At 43.2% G+C, this 14,739-nt stretch overlaps 1 protein-coding gene across 1 annotated transcript in view; it reads right to left on the bottom strand.

Moving 5' to 3' along the window:
* The window catches only part of CACNA1C (calcium voltage-gated channel subunit alpha1 C), a 457,514-nt gene that overhangs the window by 79,096 nt on the left and 363,679 nt on the right, over nt 1–14,739 (bottom strand). The window contains exons 19-24 of the mRNA XM_076341467.1: nt 12,615–12,747; nt 10,738–10,867; nt 6,780–6,839; nt 3,218–3,324; nt 1,640–1,727; nt 379–486 (exon numbers count right to left, since the gene is read on the bottom strand). Of these exons, the coding sequence (XP_076197582.1) occupies nt 379–486; nt 1,640–1,727; nt 3,218–3,324; nt 6,780–6,839; nt 10,738–10,867; nt 12,615–12,747 (626 nt within the window). The remainder of the gene's footprint in view (nt 1–378; nt 487–1,639; nt 1,728–3,217; nt 3,325–6,779; nt 6,840–10,737; nt 10,868–12,614; nt 12,748–14,739) is intronic.

Below are 14,739 nucleotides of genomic sequence, written 5' to 3'. Positions count from 1 at the left end.
GAATAACCTCCCGTGATTATCTGGCATGGCCCTTCCTCTACAAGACGGGGGTTAGGCAGCCTGCAAATACCAATCCTTTAGAACAGCCCCCTGGCACTAAGTCATGCCACAAGCTATTTAGGGAAGAAGAAGGTTACTGATGTTACTGATGATTTCTTATGATTACAGATGAAGGGCAGGAGTTCTGAATATGTCTGGTTCAGTTTTGGGGAACTCCTGGTAGCAGGAGCCCAGGTAACACTGACAGCGCCCCAAATGTTTTGTTTTTCACACAGAAGACTCCATCTCTCCTTCCTTAGGCTTCTTCACACTATTTTTCTTCCCACCCCGGAATACAGCTCAGTGTAACGGATGAATGAATGGGCCCAATGGTTTTACCTTAAACAACTGAACTCCAATGCAGGCAAACATGAACTGCAGCAAAGTGGTGACAATCACAATGTTTCCGATGGTTCGGATGGCGACAAACACACACTGGACCACATGCTGCAAATGGAAGATAGGAACAAAAGTAACTTGCAGGATTGTTCTGAGCTGCTCTGGCTAAGGAAGAAGCCCAAGACTAAAAATACAAATAAAAGAATTTCATTTAATTATTGCCCATTAAGTAATGTCTCAGGAAAGGGGAGAGAAGACCAACTTGTTATGTTCCTCACTGTACTCTCAGAAGCAAGGAGAAAGGGATGGGAAAATACCAGAGCTCAGCTCTCTGAAACTTCCAGCAGCACCGACTTACATAGTTGGGCACCCAGCAGCCCACAGGAAGAGGTTTATCTAATACAGCAAGGCTATGTTAAAATAGGCTTGTAAGCCCATCTGTAACCCTAGCAAACTACATCATTTAACCTCAGTGGTGATGCTGGGCCACCCAGCTGGAAAGCAGCTTGGCAGAAAAGGACCTGGGATGTTGGTGGACACCAAGTTGAACATGAGCCCTCACTGCAAAGAAGGCGAATGGTATCCTGGGCTGCATTAGGCAAAGTACTTCCAGCAGGTTGAGGGAGGTGATCCTTCCCCTCTACTCAGCACTGGTGAGGCCACATCTGGAGTACTGGGTCCAGTTCTGGGCTCCTCAGTACAAGAGAGCCATGGATGTACTGGTGGGAGTCCAGCAAAGGGCCACACAGATGATTAAGGGACTGGAGCATCCCTCCCATGAGGTAAGACTGAGAGAGCTGGGACTGTTTAGTCTAGAAAAGAGAAGGCTTGAGAGAATCTTGTCAATGTATATAAATAACTGAAGGGAGGGTGCAAAGAAGACAGAGCCAGGCTCTTTTCAGTGGTGCCCACTGACAGGATATGAGGCAATGGGCACAAACTAAAACAGGAGGTTCATCTAAACATTGGGAAACACTTTTTTACTGTGAGGGTGACTGAGCATTGGAACAGGTTGCCCAGAGAGGTTGTGGTGTCTCCCTCCTTGGAGATATTCAAAAGCCATCTGGGCATGGTCCTGGGCAACCTGCTCTCAGTGGCCCTGCTTGAGCAGGGTTGTTGGACAAGACAACTTCCAGAGGTCCCTTCCAACCTCAACCATTCTGTGATTCTGCTGAAACACTACTTGAACCATTGCAAAAGTCCTTGTAGCTTGAAATAACTTGAATTTATAGTTTATAGAATGCATTAGGACTCTTCTAACCTTTAGTCCTTTGGCTCTGTTGATGGCCCTCAGTGGTCTAAGCACTCGCAGAACACGTAGGATCTTCACGACATTGATGGCACTGGACCTGAAAGAAAGTATCAGAAGGTTTGAGAGATACAGCAATATAGGGGGTGTGTTGCAAGGGCAGATGGATTTCACCCATTCTTTCTTGTTTGAAATCCTACATAGCCTTAGACTGCTTAGGATAGTGAGAAAGTCAACTCTTTGCTACGGCACTTCAGAGGTAAGGAAACTACTCTCTGATGTTATCTTCATAGGTCTTGCTTCCTGTTCTGGGCTGGCTCAGTGTACGTTCTCCTGGCTTTCACCATCTCTGCTGCATTAATGAAGGGAATGGAACATGGGCAGGGTATTTTTTTAAGCAGGGCAAGCTGCCAAATACTCTGTAGATATCTAATGGAAATCGTGCCAAGATGTAGTTATCACAAGACATTCTCAGATAAGGCTCAAAGAAGCACTCCACTGAAATATTCATAGAAGAGAGGAAACTCCAGGTGACTCCAGCAGTATAAAGGTATACCATCCACCTGGAGTTTGATCCTGCAATGTGTTCGGCCTCTGATCCCACAAATCAATTAAGTGTGTACATAAATTTAAGGATGTGGAAACTCCCACTGAATTGATTAGGATGACTTATGTACTTAATTTTAAGTACTGAACACAACTATCTACTACAACAGGGCGCTCTGCATCTTCCAAGACTAAAACCCTGGCTGAGAATCTTCTCCATGATGTATGACATCAGGCCCTCCCACTGATTTTGGAAACAGTTTTTTTGCTAACATATTAAGAGTCTAGTTAGTTCTGTAAGAAAGAAACAGCAGGTCAAAAGGAGCGCTGTGCCATTCTTAAGACCTTGACTGAAAGCCCAATGGACCTGACAAATCCTTCTGCTTGACTTAGCTATGGAGCATAACATACGTGAGCGGCTAACCTGTAATGGTAACAATTGGGAGCTTATTTCTTATCAGATGTGATACTACTTAGGAAACTCCCCATCCGACACATAGACTTCCACACAGTCAAGTAAATCTATAAACTTATTAAGCAAATCAACCAACACAAAGTGGCATGACAGAAGCAGGATCAACTGTCACTTCCACCAGTACTCTGCAGATTATCACACAGCTCTTCAAGCGCTTGATGGTCTTCCATTGACCAAGACCCACAACATCTTAGGAAGCAGCAAAACATTATCACCCCATTTTCCAAAGACTTCATGAGAGCTCTAGGAGGGAGCAGTAAGTCACTGAACTGATACAGTGAATCAGAGATCTTGGAACAAAGCTAAGTGTCATGATTCCCAATGGACCAAGTTTCTTGTTCTCATTTGCTCTTTCTGGAAGAACCCCCCTCCAGGTCACTAGTATAGCATTTCCCAATTATTACCTCCCCTCTTGAGGATGAATTTTAATGGTCTTGAATCATCTGAGAAAAATACCTTCAGGCTCATGAGAAAAATCTTACCCAGATAAGACAATGAGACTGAGGTATCACCTCCCAACCCGGCCCTACAATCCCAAAAAAACAGCCAGTTGAAAACAGCTCACTCACTGGATCCCAAAAGAGATGAGAGAAACGCTGACCACCAGCAGGTCTAAGATGTTGAAATAGTTTCTGCAGAAGGAGCCCTTATGGAGGAAAGCCCCGTATGCGGTCATCTGCAGGAAGGCATATGAAGACACAAACACACTTTGCCATTAGCATCTGTTCAGAAACCAAACCCATCTGGTTGTGCTCAGAGTATATAATTGCGGAGGGGCAGTATTTCTAACATAGCAGGCAATTTATCCCCAGATCCCAAAGGAGAAGTTGAGTCCCCATCGAAAGAAAAGAGAGTGAAGAAGACAGTAAGATAACTATGAAAGACCTAACTAGGGAAAGCCAATACTAGGTTCAGTGAGGAAAATAGGCACTTTGAGTGCAGAGTACATAACATTTAGAATCAGCAAAGCAGCAGAATGATTGCTTGCAAAAGCTACTCTTTGCAATCATATGCTTTTCCCTTTTTCTTCAATGGCAGAGGACACTTGTGAGTACGATGCTTGTATTATATAAAGGCCATTTTAGCTAAATTGAATTAAAAATATAAAAAGGGCTCTTTTGTAATATTTTTCAATGCTTAGACCAGCTGCAGTGGACAGTTGAGCTCTCTTCCCTCCATGAATAAAAACCAGAATCCCTCAGGGATTTGATGGCTTAGAGCTGAACTGAAGCAACAGGAAGAATTCCTGCTCTCTTCAGTTTGCTCCTTCTGTTCAGCTCAATCCTATATCTCTTTTCTTACCCCTATCCAGCTTCCTCCATTTTTATTCTAGAAGCAGTTGCATTTTCCCCTTGGTTTTCCTCATAAAGCCCAAGGTAAGATTCCTCGAGACAGAGTGGTTTCTTTGTGGAGGTAATCATTATGAACATCACCCAGTAGAGGAAGGGAAAGATTTTACATATTTTACAAGGGACTCTCTGCCCCTTCTGGTTACGAAGGGGTATTGAATACCTGCTGGTGTTGGGGAGGATGTCACAGCTCCAGAACTGGATTAAGTGACAGTGTAAACAGAAATGGGTCTCAGCCACAATGTCAGATCTAAACATTTCTGAGCTCAGAATTTGAATTTTAGACTGAGGTCAGTTACAGAATATGACTAAATGAGTCTGGCATGTTTAAAGAGGGTGAGGTGATGGGGGTATTTGTACCACCTACCTTAGACTCGGTTAGCAATCTAATGTAGCTATTTTAAAGAAACCCCATCCCACAACTGCTGATCTCCCTCCATTACCTGGGTTAGGAGCCCAGGCTTCTCAATTTGGTCCTCTGAATCTCATCTAAGTTAGATGTCTGAAGTAACTTGAAGCAGACACCATGAGACTGTTCCTCAATGACGAGCTCTAGCCAGACTTCCAGCTGAGAAGTGTGATCTAGAAATTCAAACTGGAGTTTGCTAGCTCCCGCTAATAGCTCAGGATAGCATACCTGCTAGTGGTTTCCAGCCATGCCTACCTGTGACAACTTTATTCAGAGGAGGGTGGCAGGGCACATGGTATATCAGATTATTTTTTTCACCAAACATCCATGACATCAGGGAACTGACTACCAATCAGTCAGACAGAACTTAGAAGGGGAGGAAGTATAAACTCTGGTCTTGGCTTAGAATTTATACTTATAGACACATTCAATTGGGGAAGGGGGGAGGGGTTCTTGCCATAACAAAGGTGGTAAAGATGCCCTTTACTGGTTAGATTTTGTATGGCAATCTTGAAAGAAAGGAGACACCATTGAAATCAGGAGGGGAAGCTCTGCTGAGTTTAAATTCTGTACAAACTGTGGTTCTCTCAAGCCTGTTGAGAGATTTTGTTATCTCAGAAGAGACTCTCGAAGAGTGTATAATTTGTGTCTGTCTCCCATCTGGGGCATTGAACAAGCTTTTAGGATGCCAATTAAAAAAACCTGGTGGTCACCTTGCTAACCTTCACCAGACTCCACCATGGCAGTGTGAGGCTTGCAGGTGTCATCAGCAACATGAGGGCAGATGAAGCTTGTTTCTCTACAGCCTTGACCATCCTATGGCCATTTATTCTTTTGTTTCTTACCATTTACATTAACTTTGCTGTTGTGCAAAACATTGTGCTCAATGCAAGGCAGCAGAGAAACACGCCCTGAGAAACCAAGCAACTTGTGAGGCAGGAACTGACAGGATAAGAACAGAAGAATTTCTTAAACATTTGTAGTCCTTGCGCTCCTCTCCCACTTGAACCCAGAGAATATCCAGGGGTGTTGACATAAATGCACTGAAGTTAACAGGAGGACATCGGGAAGGCTCAGGTACTATGCAGTACACTCCCCTGATGAAAAGAGAGCAATACGCCAATGGGTTGGGTTAGGTTCTGCTTCCACTGAAGTCATCAGGAGTGTTACCATTTGCTTCAATGGGAGCAGAATTAGGAACTGTAAGTTCAAACAGGTGCCTTGAACTATGGTTTTATTTTTAAACGTTGCTGTTGAGATGTTTTCCTTTTTTGACAGGCCTTTTTGGTTGGCCATTTGGTACGTGCATGTTCAGATTTATTGTGTAAACACAGATGCACACTGCACACAAACATAATATGTACACCTCTTTGGAGAACTTTATGGTTTTGATGATTTTAAGTCATATCAAAAAGCACGTTTCTCTACAAAAATATACAGGGGCCACGCTGCTTGCCAGCCTTCAGTATGGATACTGTTATTAGGGTCTTGAGCTGCAAGATTTGAGCAACTCTAAGGTACTGCCTACCAGCACTTAGAACTAGCTTGCTGAGAAAAAAAACAAGCTGCGAAGTGAACCTAGCATTTAGAAAGCCAGAACTTCGCTCAATTACTGTTATTTAAATTATTAGCCTACCAATTTGGGAAAATTAGAGTTAAGAACAAGGCAGCCTATTTTTATTTTCTTCTGAGCTAAACCATTCTCCTGCACATTTCCCTTGGTATAGAGCATATTCCTGGGAAATGGGAAGCCAGGTTTCAAACAGGCGATGCAGCAATTTTAATTTGCAGCTACAGTCCTTGGTGTTTCAGTGATTTGTACTCTCGGTTACCTCTCCACACCTAAAAAGTGAGCTTCTGCACTGTGCTCCCTGTCTCCTACTTGACTGTGCACCCTGTAGCCTTACAGATGTCATCATCCACCCTCTGGCCCGGCCTCATGACTTGTGCAGAACGGAGACCTTCTCTTTGGGTTGTAGCATGTGTAAGAGGAGGTGTATGTGCTCAGGGTTCCTTGCACAGCAAACAAATCCTGTTTTGGAAAGACTGGCCAGGGTAGAGAGAGAAATTTATGCGGTGATGGCCTTTTTCTTGGTCCCCTCTTACTTTTCCCAACAGGATCATCCTTTCATTGCGATTCCCCTAAAAAGCATTGTTTTGATATAGGCCCTGAATTACAAGTTTGAATATCAAAATTTCACAGAATACTTTTTAAGCAACTACCAAAATGATAAAATCAAAAGATAAACAATCCTTTGTGTAGAGATAACAATGGGGTTAAAAAAAAAGAAAAAGAGAGCGATAGAGAGCAAGAAAGAAAGAAAGAAAGAAAGAAAGAAAGAAGAAAACGAGTGTATTGCTCAGATTGGTTACCTTAAGAATAATTTCTAATGTAAAGATACTAGTGAAGACATAGTCTGCATTGCCTAGGATCTGAAAAATAAGCACAATCGGGTTAGTGGTACTGAGCGTGACCCAGGAACAAACAGGCATGTGTGTTAGCAACAGATAGTGGCAGAAAACTAGTAAGCTTGTGAACAAGTAATGGTAGAGAAGATGGGCACTTTACCTTCAGAGCAATTTCAATGGTGAAAATGACAGTAAAAACTATATCAAAATAAAAGAGAATCTGTAAAAACAAAAGGGAATAGGAGCAGGGAGGGTAGATCAGTGACTGATCACTTGAATGGGAAATCACAGTTCAAAATCAAATACATATGCCTTTAACAAGGGAACAAAGAGGACTATATAGGAAATAGTTTTGTAACGACGTCCTGTTGAATGCAGAGAAGGTCCTGGCACAGAGGACAAGAAGCACATTACATGAAATCTTTTCTGAGTTACAATCCCATGAGGGCTTTAGAGGCAAAATAACTTTTTGGTTGTGGTAGTAGGATTTTTTTTCCTTTTTTTTTCCTTTTTTTTTTTTTAAATCTGATAAAGAACAGATGATTCAAGGGTTTTCCCAAATAGACTTCCAAACTGAGAATACAAGGATGCCTGGTATCTCAGTGGAAAACATGAGATTCCTTCTTATTAACTTCCATTCAGGCTTGTTCTGTGTCTCTCATGAAGGAAGAAAAGCAAGCTGCAAATTCATGCTCTAGATCTTTTTTTTCTCTATCCTGATTTGGCCTGGATTAGGATGAATAACAAAGACTCTGCCAACTGAAGAGAACCCCAGCTCTTGTATTACAACCATAATTTGATCGTGCGCTAAAGGTGCCTAACTTAAATCTTGCATCTTTCTATTGGCATCCTGGATAACAGGCAAGCTGAAACACTCATCATTCCCATGAAGTTAGACCTGGTGATGGGGATACCGGTGGCATGCATAGCAGACCACAAAAAGTGGCCCTAGAGTGTCACAGAAGGCAACAGCAAGTCTGGAAGTGTAAAGTGATTTTCAAAGTAACAGCATCAATGACAGAAATGTCTTTCACTGCCCATCAGTTGACATCCCACAAAAGCAAATGGGAACTTTCTCATTGACTAATGGGACCAGAATTGAACTCTTTGTTTCCAATGTATTCCAATATCCCAAGCCATTTTAGTGTTATCTACACTACAAATAGTGAAAATCAAAAGTACTGTGCCCTTGGATTACTGTTGTTTTAGCTTAACCAAGTTCTAAACTGGAAGGCCAATATACAGAAGCTGTAGAAAACTGATCATTTGTGAAATTTAAACCTTTACTGCTAAAACACTAATAAACATACAGGAGTAAACTGTCTTCTCCCATCCCACAGGTGTTTATTGTATCTCAATGCCCGTACCCTAACTCAGATATATAGGTGGCTAGCTTCTTACAGCTTGGTATGCCATGGGCAGTGGGGTAGCTACTGCGAACTACAGGGTTATTTTAGATTGCATTATTTAAGCATGATCCAAATCTGGACTAATTTGCAGGCACTGAATGTCAAATGGGGGGATGTATCACTTACTGCTACTGTGAAACTTAAAATTCTTCAGGTCACTGCTCAATTTTTGACTCCAAGTTGTTCTCACTTCTTCAAGGCTGTCTTGGGCTCTATCGATTTTTGCAACTTAGAGAATTAAAAAAGGACCATTTCAAGGATGGACAGATCTCAGTTGCATCCTATATTAATTTACACATATTATAACTGGAAATGTCCCCCTGCATTGCTGCCTTGTAGGTCCTGACATTTGGTTATTATATCAATGGAATAATTTTATAATCAATGGCCCAGATTCATGGGTACTCTCAGGCTGCTTTGCATGACTCCACCAACATAAAGCAGCCATAAACTTGAGTAAAGTGGATGATTAAGCTGTACCTGCAGCTGCCTTACATCACCAGAACACTGCAAAGCAGCTAGAGCATACTGGTGAATCCGGCCCCAAAGCTGCAGCTAGTAAAGACGTCCCTTATAGATTAAATCATGCCTAATGAAAATGATCACTGCTCCACCTGTGCAGGCAGTACCATTTATCAGCAGGCATATTTATTATTATCTAAATATGAATTTACTCTAGAATATATTAAAATGAACAAGCACCTTGGCAAGGTGCAAACAGGAGAATATTGTGAGCACATAAAGTCTTAGGACTTGCTTGGGCTTTAAAGGCTGTTTAATCAGACTGGGGAGGCACTTCCAAAACCTTGCTGCCTGAGCCCTGTGTGACACAAGAAAGATGCAGCCACTAGCCCGCCCCGGGACAGAAGCAGTGTCCAAGTCTCTTTGCTAGCCCGTGCTGGAGGATGTTCTCTCTGTTCCCGTCTTCCTGCCCTGGGACAGTTTGCGTCAACAGCAGCACTGGTCTGCATAATTCCTTGTGCACAGGTTAATGCCTGATTATGTTGTCCCAGAGTGAAGGTAGAGGCAGTTAGTTTGCTTTCAGCTTGCTTGCTTTCTTTCCCTCCCAGGCCTCTGTGTGGGCACAGGGCAGGACACAATCTTACTGTTCTACTGTCAAAGTGTAAAGGCAGACCACATTTGCAACCCAAACATCTTGTCAGTGTCCCCTTGTATGATACATTTTAAACACCTGTACCTGCAAAAATTAAACACAAAGTTTCATGCACATTAGTGGCTTCAAATATGCAAGACAACACTTTGCCCCAAACCTCCAGCTTTTTTATCCAGGACAACCAGCTTTGACTACTTTTTTTCTCATTTAAATCTCTCTGCTACAGATTCTGCGGCAGCTTCTGTGGCATGTCAGAAGCCCATATGCCAGCTGACATCATGCTGCAGCGCTAATACATATTGACATACATTTATCCCTACATGGTGGGCACACTCAGGCGTGCACAAGTGGGTCATTGGTGGCACAGGTTTGACTGTATTATTTAGTACCCTCCTTCAGGACAAAATGCAAAGCAGGTCTGAGATAAGCTCAGGAATAAGCCTCCATTAATATCTTGTCTGCATGCACATATGTGTTTAAATGCATGCTCGGGCCAGGATATTTCAGGGAAGTAGAACACTGAGTGTTAAATTATGGTTTTATCATTAAAGAACAAAAAAACCTGTTCCACTCTTTAAGCCTAGCAATCTCTTCCAGCATAAAGGCACCAGAATGCCACTGCAGACAGCAGAGATCAGAAGTCTCACATATGACTGCTGACTCTTCTGATTTCTGCAATGACCCCAGATTAATGGAAACAACCACTGGCAAAGTTAAGGGAGCACTGAATGTTTCCAAAGGCTAATAAGAATGGTCATGAAAGAAGGTGAGAATGTATCTCCATGCTGAATGCCTTCCTCTCCTTCCCCCAGGCTGGTGAGGAGAGGAGCACAGCATATTTTCTGAGGATTATCTCAAATTTAATGATAGCTTTGCAGCTTGCATCCAAATAGCCTGATTCTAACCTTGATGACACCAATTTTCCCCAGAGTGACTGAATCAAACTCAAGAATGTTACTCCTGATTTACACCAGTGTGAATCAAAGTGAAAATCAGCCCCTGAGCTTTTTAGATCAAAAGAAATCACGTGGCAGGAGAACAAATGTTCCAAAGGGAACCTGCAAATCCCCCCAATTAGAAGTATCTGTATCCCAATCAATGTTTCTACAGACCATTTCTAATGCATTAATCCCAGGGAACAATAATTTCGCTTCAGCCTCCTGTCTTTCCTTCCCCTACACACGCTTCTGAAATGAACCAGAGGCCAAATACTGCACTGACTCATGTTCCCTGCAAAACCCAATGATTTCACACACAGCCTACAAAAGGCACAAATCAGGGAAGACAGTCACTCCCAAAGCCTCTGATGCAGTCTTTTCTGCCTTTCCTGGCTTCAACTCATGATCTGTTTGTAACACACTTTTAACACACAGTGAGGGAAGGAGGATGGGAAGCATACTTGGTTCCTAAAGGAGAGGTGTCGGACGGGGTCCTCAGCTGCCAAGGAGATGCTGCTGAGCAAGATGAAAAATAGGATCAGGTTGGTGAAAATGTTATCGTTAACGATTCGATGACAGTGGACACGAAACCTGCAAGAGAGAGGAGAGGCACAACTTTATCTCTCAGAGAACAGCAAGACCTGGGAAACATTCCCCCCTCCTCTTTTGCCAGCAGGACTGGCCCTGGAGGATTGTTCTGCAGCTTCCCTCTGCCCCAGCAGCAGGGAAAATGATGGGCCCAGGCAGCTGTGCTTGGCCCTGCTGGGTGCTGGGCAGCCTTGGCTCTCCGTGTCACGCAGTGATGCACACGGAGTGATCAGCTGCCTGCAGGACTCACACTTGGTGCGTTTGAATGGAGAACAGTCACCCTCTCCTGACAGAGCCTTTTGTGATTTAGATGTGGTCTCAAAATTGCCAACTCAAAATTATATCCCTTGCTTTCATTCACAGAACTATTCCCCATTCATTTAGGAGGAAAAGCAGCAGAAACAGGCTTCGGGGTGGCCAATGTCTTTCTAAGCTGGGGCTGGAGTGTCACTGAACAGGAGCTATGGGGGATCTACCTTGCTAAGAGGGCACAGATCTGGCCAAATGGATATAGGGCAGGCTGGCATTTGCAAAGGGCTTCTGGGAGGACATCATGCCATGCAGGGCGTCTGCTAAATGTCACCCTAGTATGAAGTGCTTGGTGCTCTTAGTGGGAAACTAGCAAGCAAAGAAGTAGCAGTCTCCCATCAAACAGCAGCATGCTTACTGGAGACCATTACAGCACCTTCCACACATTGGTATCGGGACATGAGGAGTTAAACCCCATAACAGTCCTATGCATAATTCTAGAGGCACTTCATTAATCTATTTAGCTCTACTTTTGGCTGTTAAGCCTCCAAGCCACTATTACAGCAATTTTACAGATGATTGCAGAGGTTAATTTACTTCTTCAACAAGCAACAGTGGGTGGGTGGCAAAGCTGGCATTAGAGTCCATGAGTCCCGCTCATCATCAGTCCCTCCCTGTTGCACATACCCAGGGAGGAGTGGCACAAGCCCTGCTGTGGAAAGACTGGCTCTGAATTCTGCTGTGCTTTTATACCCCTGCCTTACTTTGGGGCTGTGTTTGGAGGCCAAGTCCCCAAGGGAGATGTCGGGATACATGGTACTGCACAGACCACCGGGCAGTGAGCTCTTTTCTGCACCCTTGGAAAGATATATTCCCCTGTGTCATAGCTCAGTCCTCCAATCACAGTACTGGTCTCACACATCCATGTTGGAAAGACAGGTGGGGCACTGTGAAGCCACATTGCAGGAGCCAAAGGGAAGAGTGTGAGAGAAGAATTATTCTTCTCAGCCTCCCCTCAGAGCTATGGACTCTCATCCTCCTCCTCCCTTTTCTTCTATGCTCATTCTTGACACGTAGGAATGAGCAGAGACACATGAACTCCCCACTGGGAGTGGATTTTGAGCAGCCATTAGGACAGGAAGCTCCTACCTCACGCTTGACTGATTGCATGATGGCTTGCTTGCAATTTGGACCTGAATATGTTGGGGAATTCCAATTACTGACTTGGCTCCAAGTCCTTATTTCCGAAGCTTTCATGATTTGTGTCTTCAATCAGCCTTGCAGGTGCCATGAACACCAATTGAATATTGTCAGGGGACTCCCTACAGTTGTGCTTTCATGAGGATTTCATGCCAGGGCCTTTAAAGGGGAGACTGGTCAAAGGGGGTCTCTGATATGAACTGCTGGGAGGGAGCTCTGTACCACATAACCTTTGGGGCCCAGCGTGGAAGGGGTACCTGCTCTCTGCCTCCTTGTTCCAGCTAAGCAGTCTCTTAAATACCTGTTGTTAGGACTGAAGATGAAAAAAGCACTGGCATCAGGCATGGGCACAGCCTTTTCCTTGAGGTGCAGCTCAGACATTGGGCGAGGCCGGGGGCCAACAGGCATCTCGGGTTCTTCTTCATCTTCCTCTGCTGCAAGAAGCATTTTTGTCTTTTAATGAAAAATACAACCCGTTCTGGAGCGCTGGGGCATTTGTCTCTGTCATAACTAGAGCTAAAAACTAAGAATCACTGAAATAGGATGATGAAAGCTTGAGGTTCCTTGTCCACTTCCTTTCTCCAAGGCAGCATCTGCTGCCCAATGCTTGCCCTGGCAGACATTGATCTAGTCTCTCTGTAAAACCATTAATGCTGGTAAACCCACAATATCCTCACAACAGTCTCCTCAGATGCTTCACTGTCCGTTCTGCAAAAAAAGCTTCTTCTAATGACTGACTTGAATCTTTCTTGCTATGGTCTAAATCCATTATCTATTCTCTTATTTTCCATGGACACAGAAAATAGAAAATTCCCTTCCTCTTGCAGAAGGTTTTTACATACTTGAGGACCGTTATTATGCCTCTGCGAGGATTTCTGGTTTGTAGAGCAAAACAACAACAGTCTTTCCTGAGGTGCTGTGTTCCCTAGGTCTCTGATCATTCTGGCTACTTTCCTCCAGATTATCTGCAGAATTAACCTGCAGTTGAGGTTCTACTGGTACAGTGGAGAGCTGGATTACTTCTTATGTCTTATAATACTATCTTCCTGTTTAAATGTCCTTCATAGGCACTTATTTTCATTACACTCTGGCATTAATTTGCCATCAGTTTCTGATTTGCACAAAGCACAGATTATTTACCACAGAACAGCTGCCTAGCCTGTCACTCCCTGCTTTGCATTTGTGCTGCTAACTATTCCCAAGACTGGCACTTTGACCTTGTCCTTATTGAACTGCATCTTATTTTCTTCAGACCATTCCTCCAGCTTATCAAGATCTGTTTTTCTCCTCTTTGTAAGGCTTTCCATAAAGCCACTGCCACATCTGGGATTGTGTCTGGATGAGCGCATGTGTGCCCCAGAGCAAACATGGAGCATGGGCACTTTCACTTACACCAATCAGAAATTCTTAAAATTGTCCCCTTTCATAATTCAGTGGAGGGAAGATTGAAAGGGCAGGAACAAGGCTGAGACTCTCGAACCTGATGCCTATGGAGCAGATCTCCAGGCACTGTGCAGATCAGTGAGCACCCTCAAGGAAAAAAACACAGAGATGCAGGCTAAATGGTATGTGAAAGACAACCTTCCACCTTTGAGAATTTCTTCTACCTGCTGAAGTCAGATGCTGTTTTGCAAATGACATGATAGGATTTTGCTATTTTAAAGGTCCCAATCCTCTCACTTAATCAGAAAGACACGAAAAAATATTTTAAGAAAGGAGCCTGACAGGTTAGATGCAACTGATTCATCTTCCAGCCAATGCAAAGGAGGAAACTCTAGTTAAAAGGTTTATCTTGAGTCCATAAAGTGAGATAAATTCCAGGAAGAGCCTGTTCCTTTAGGGTCAGGTACTGTACTTGATCTGGTAATGGACACATCAGAAAGAACAGATGAACCAGTACAGATCCTAATCTAGATGTCAGAGACAGGAGAAAAGTGGCCTTTTCGATGCGTGCCATTATTGCATGCAAATAGGGTTCGTTCTTTACACTTCTAGTAGCAAGAGTTCAGCTCAAATTCACTTGATAGATTTTTGGATAGAAGTTTGAGCTGGTACATAGAGTTTGTACTTTTTAAGTCGGTCTATTTTTTAACACCTCAATTTTATGTTGTAATATACTTCATAATACTCTTTCTACAGGCTTTATTAGTTAAATAAACATTCTTTCAGAAGTACTTTTGTGCATAGTACTTGTAGAATTGGTGTTAATGTTAATGCTCATATTTATATAATATTACAATACTTTGCACTTGCACCTTTTATCTACAGATTTCAGAGTGGGCTGGCAATGAGGGAGGTAAGCAAATTCTTTTTCTTCTTTAACAGTCCAGAACACTGATGCCCATGATCATGTAGGATATTCGAGAGCTCTTACTTAAAAAGACTAGTATCCTGAGTCTCTGTTCTGTGCCTTCACTATTAGATCA

This window comes from Aptenodytes patagonicus, chromosome 1 (genome assembly GCF_965638725.1).
Source record: "Aptenodytes patagonicus chromosome 1, bAptPat1.pri.cur, whole genome shotgun sequence".
In the NCBI taxonomy this organism is placed as follows: domain Eukaryota; kingdom Metazoa; phylum Chordata; class Aves; order Sphenisciformes; family Spheniscidae; genus Aptenodytes; species Aptenodytes patagonicus.
Note: the sequence above shows the minus strand (reverse complement) of the source record. Positions and strands in the feature narration are given on the sequence as shown.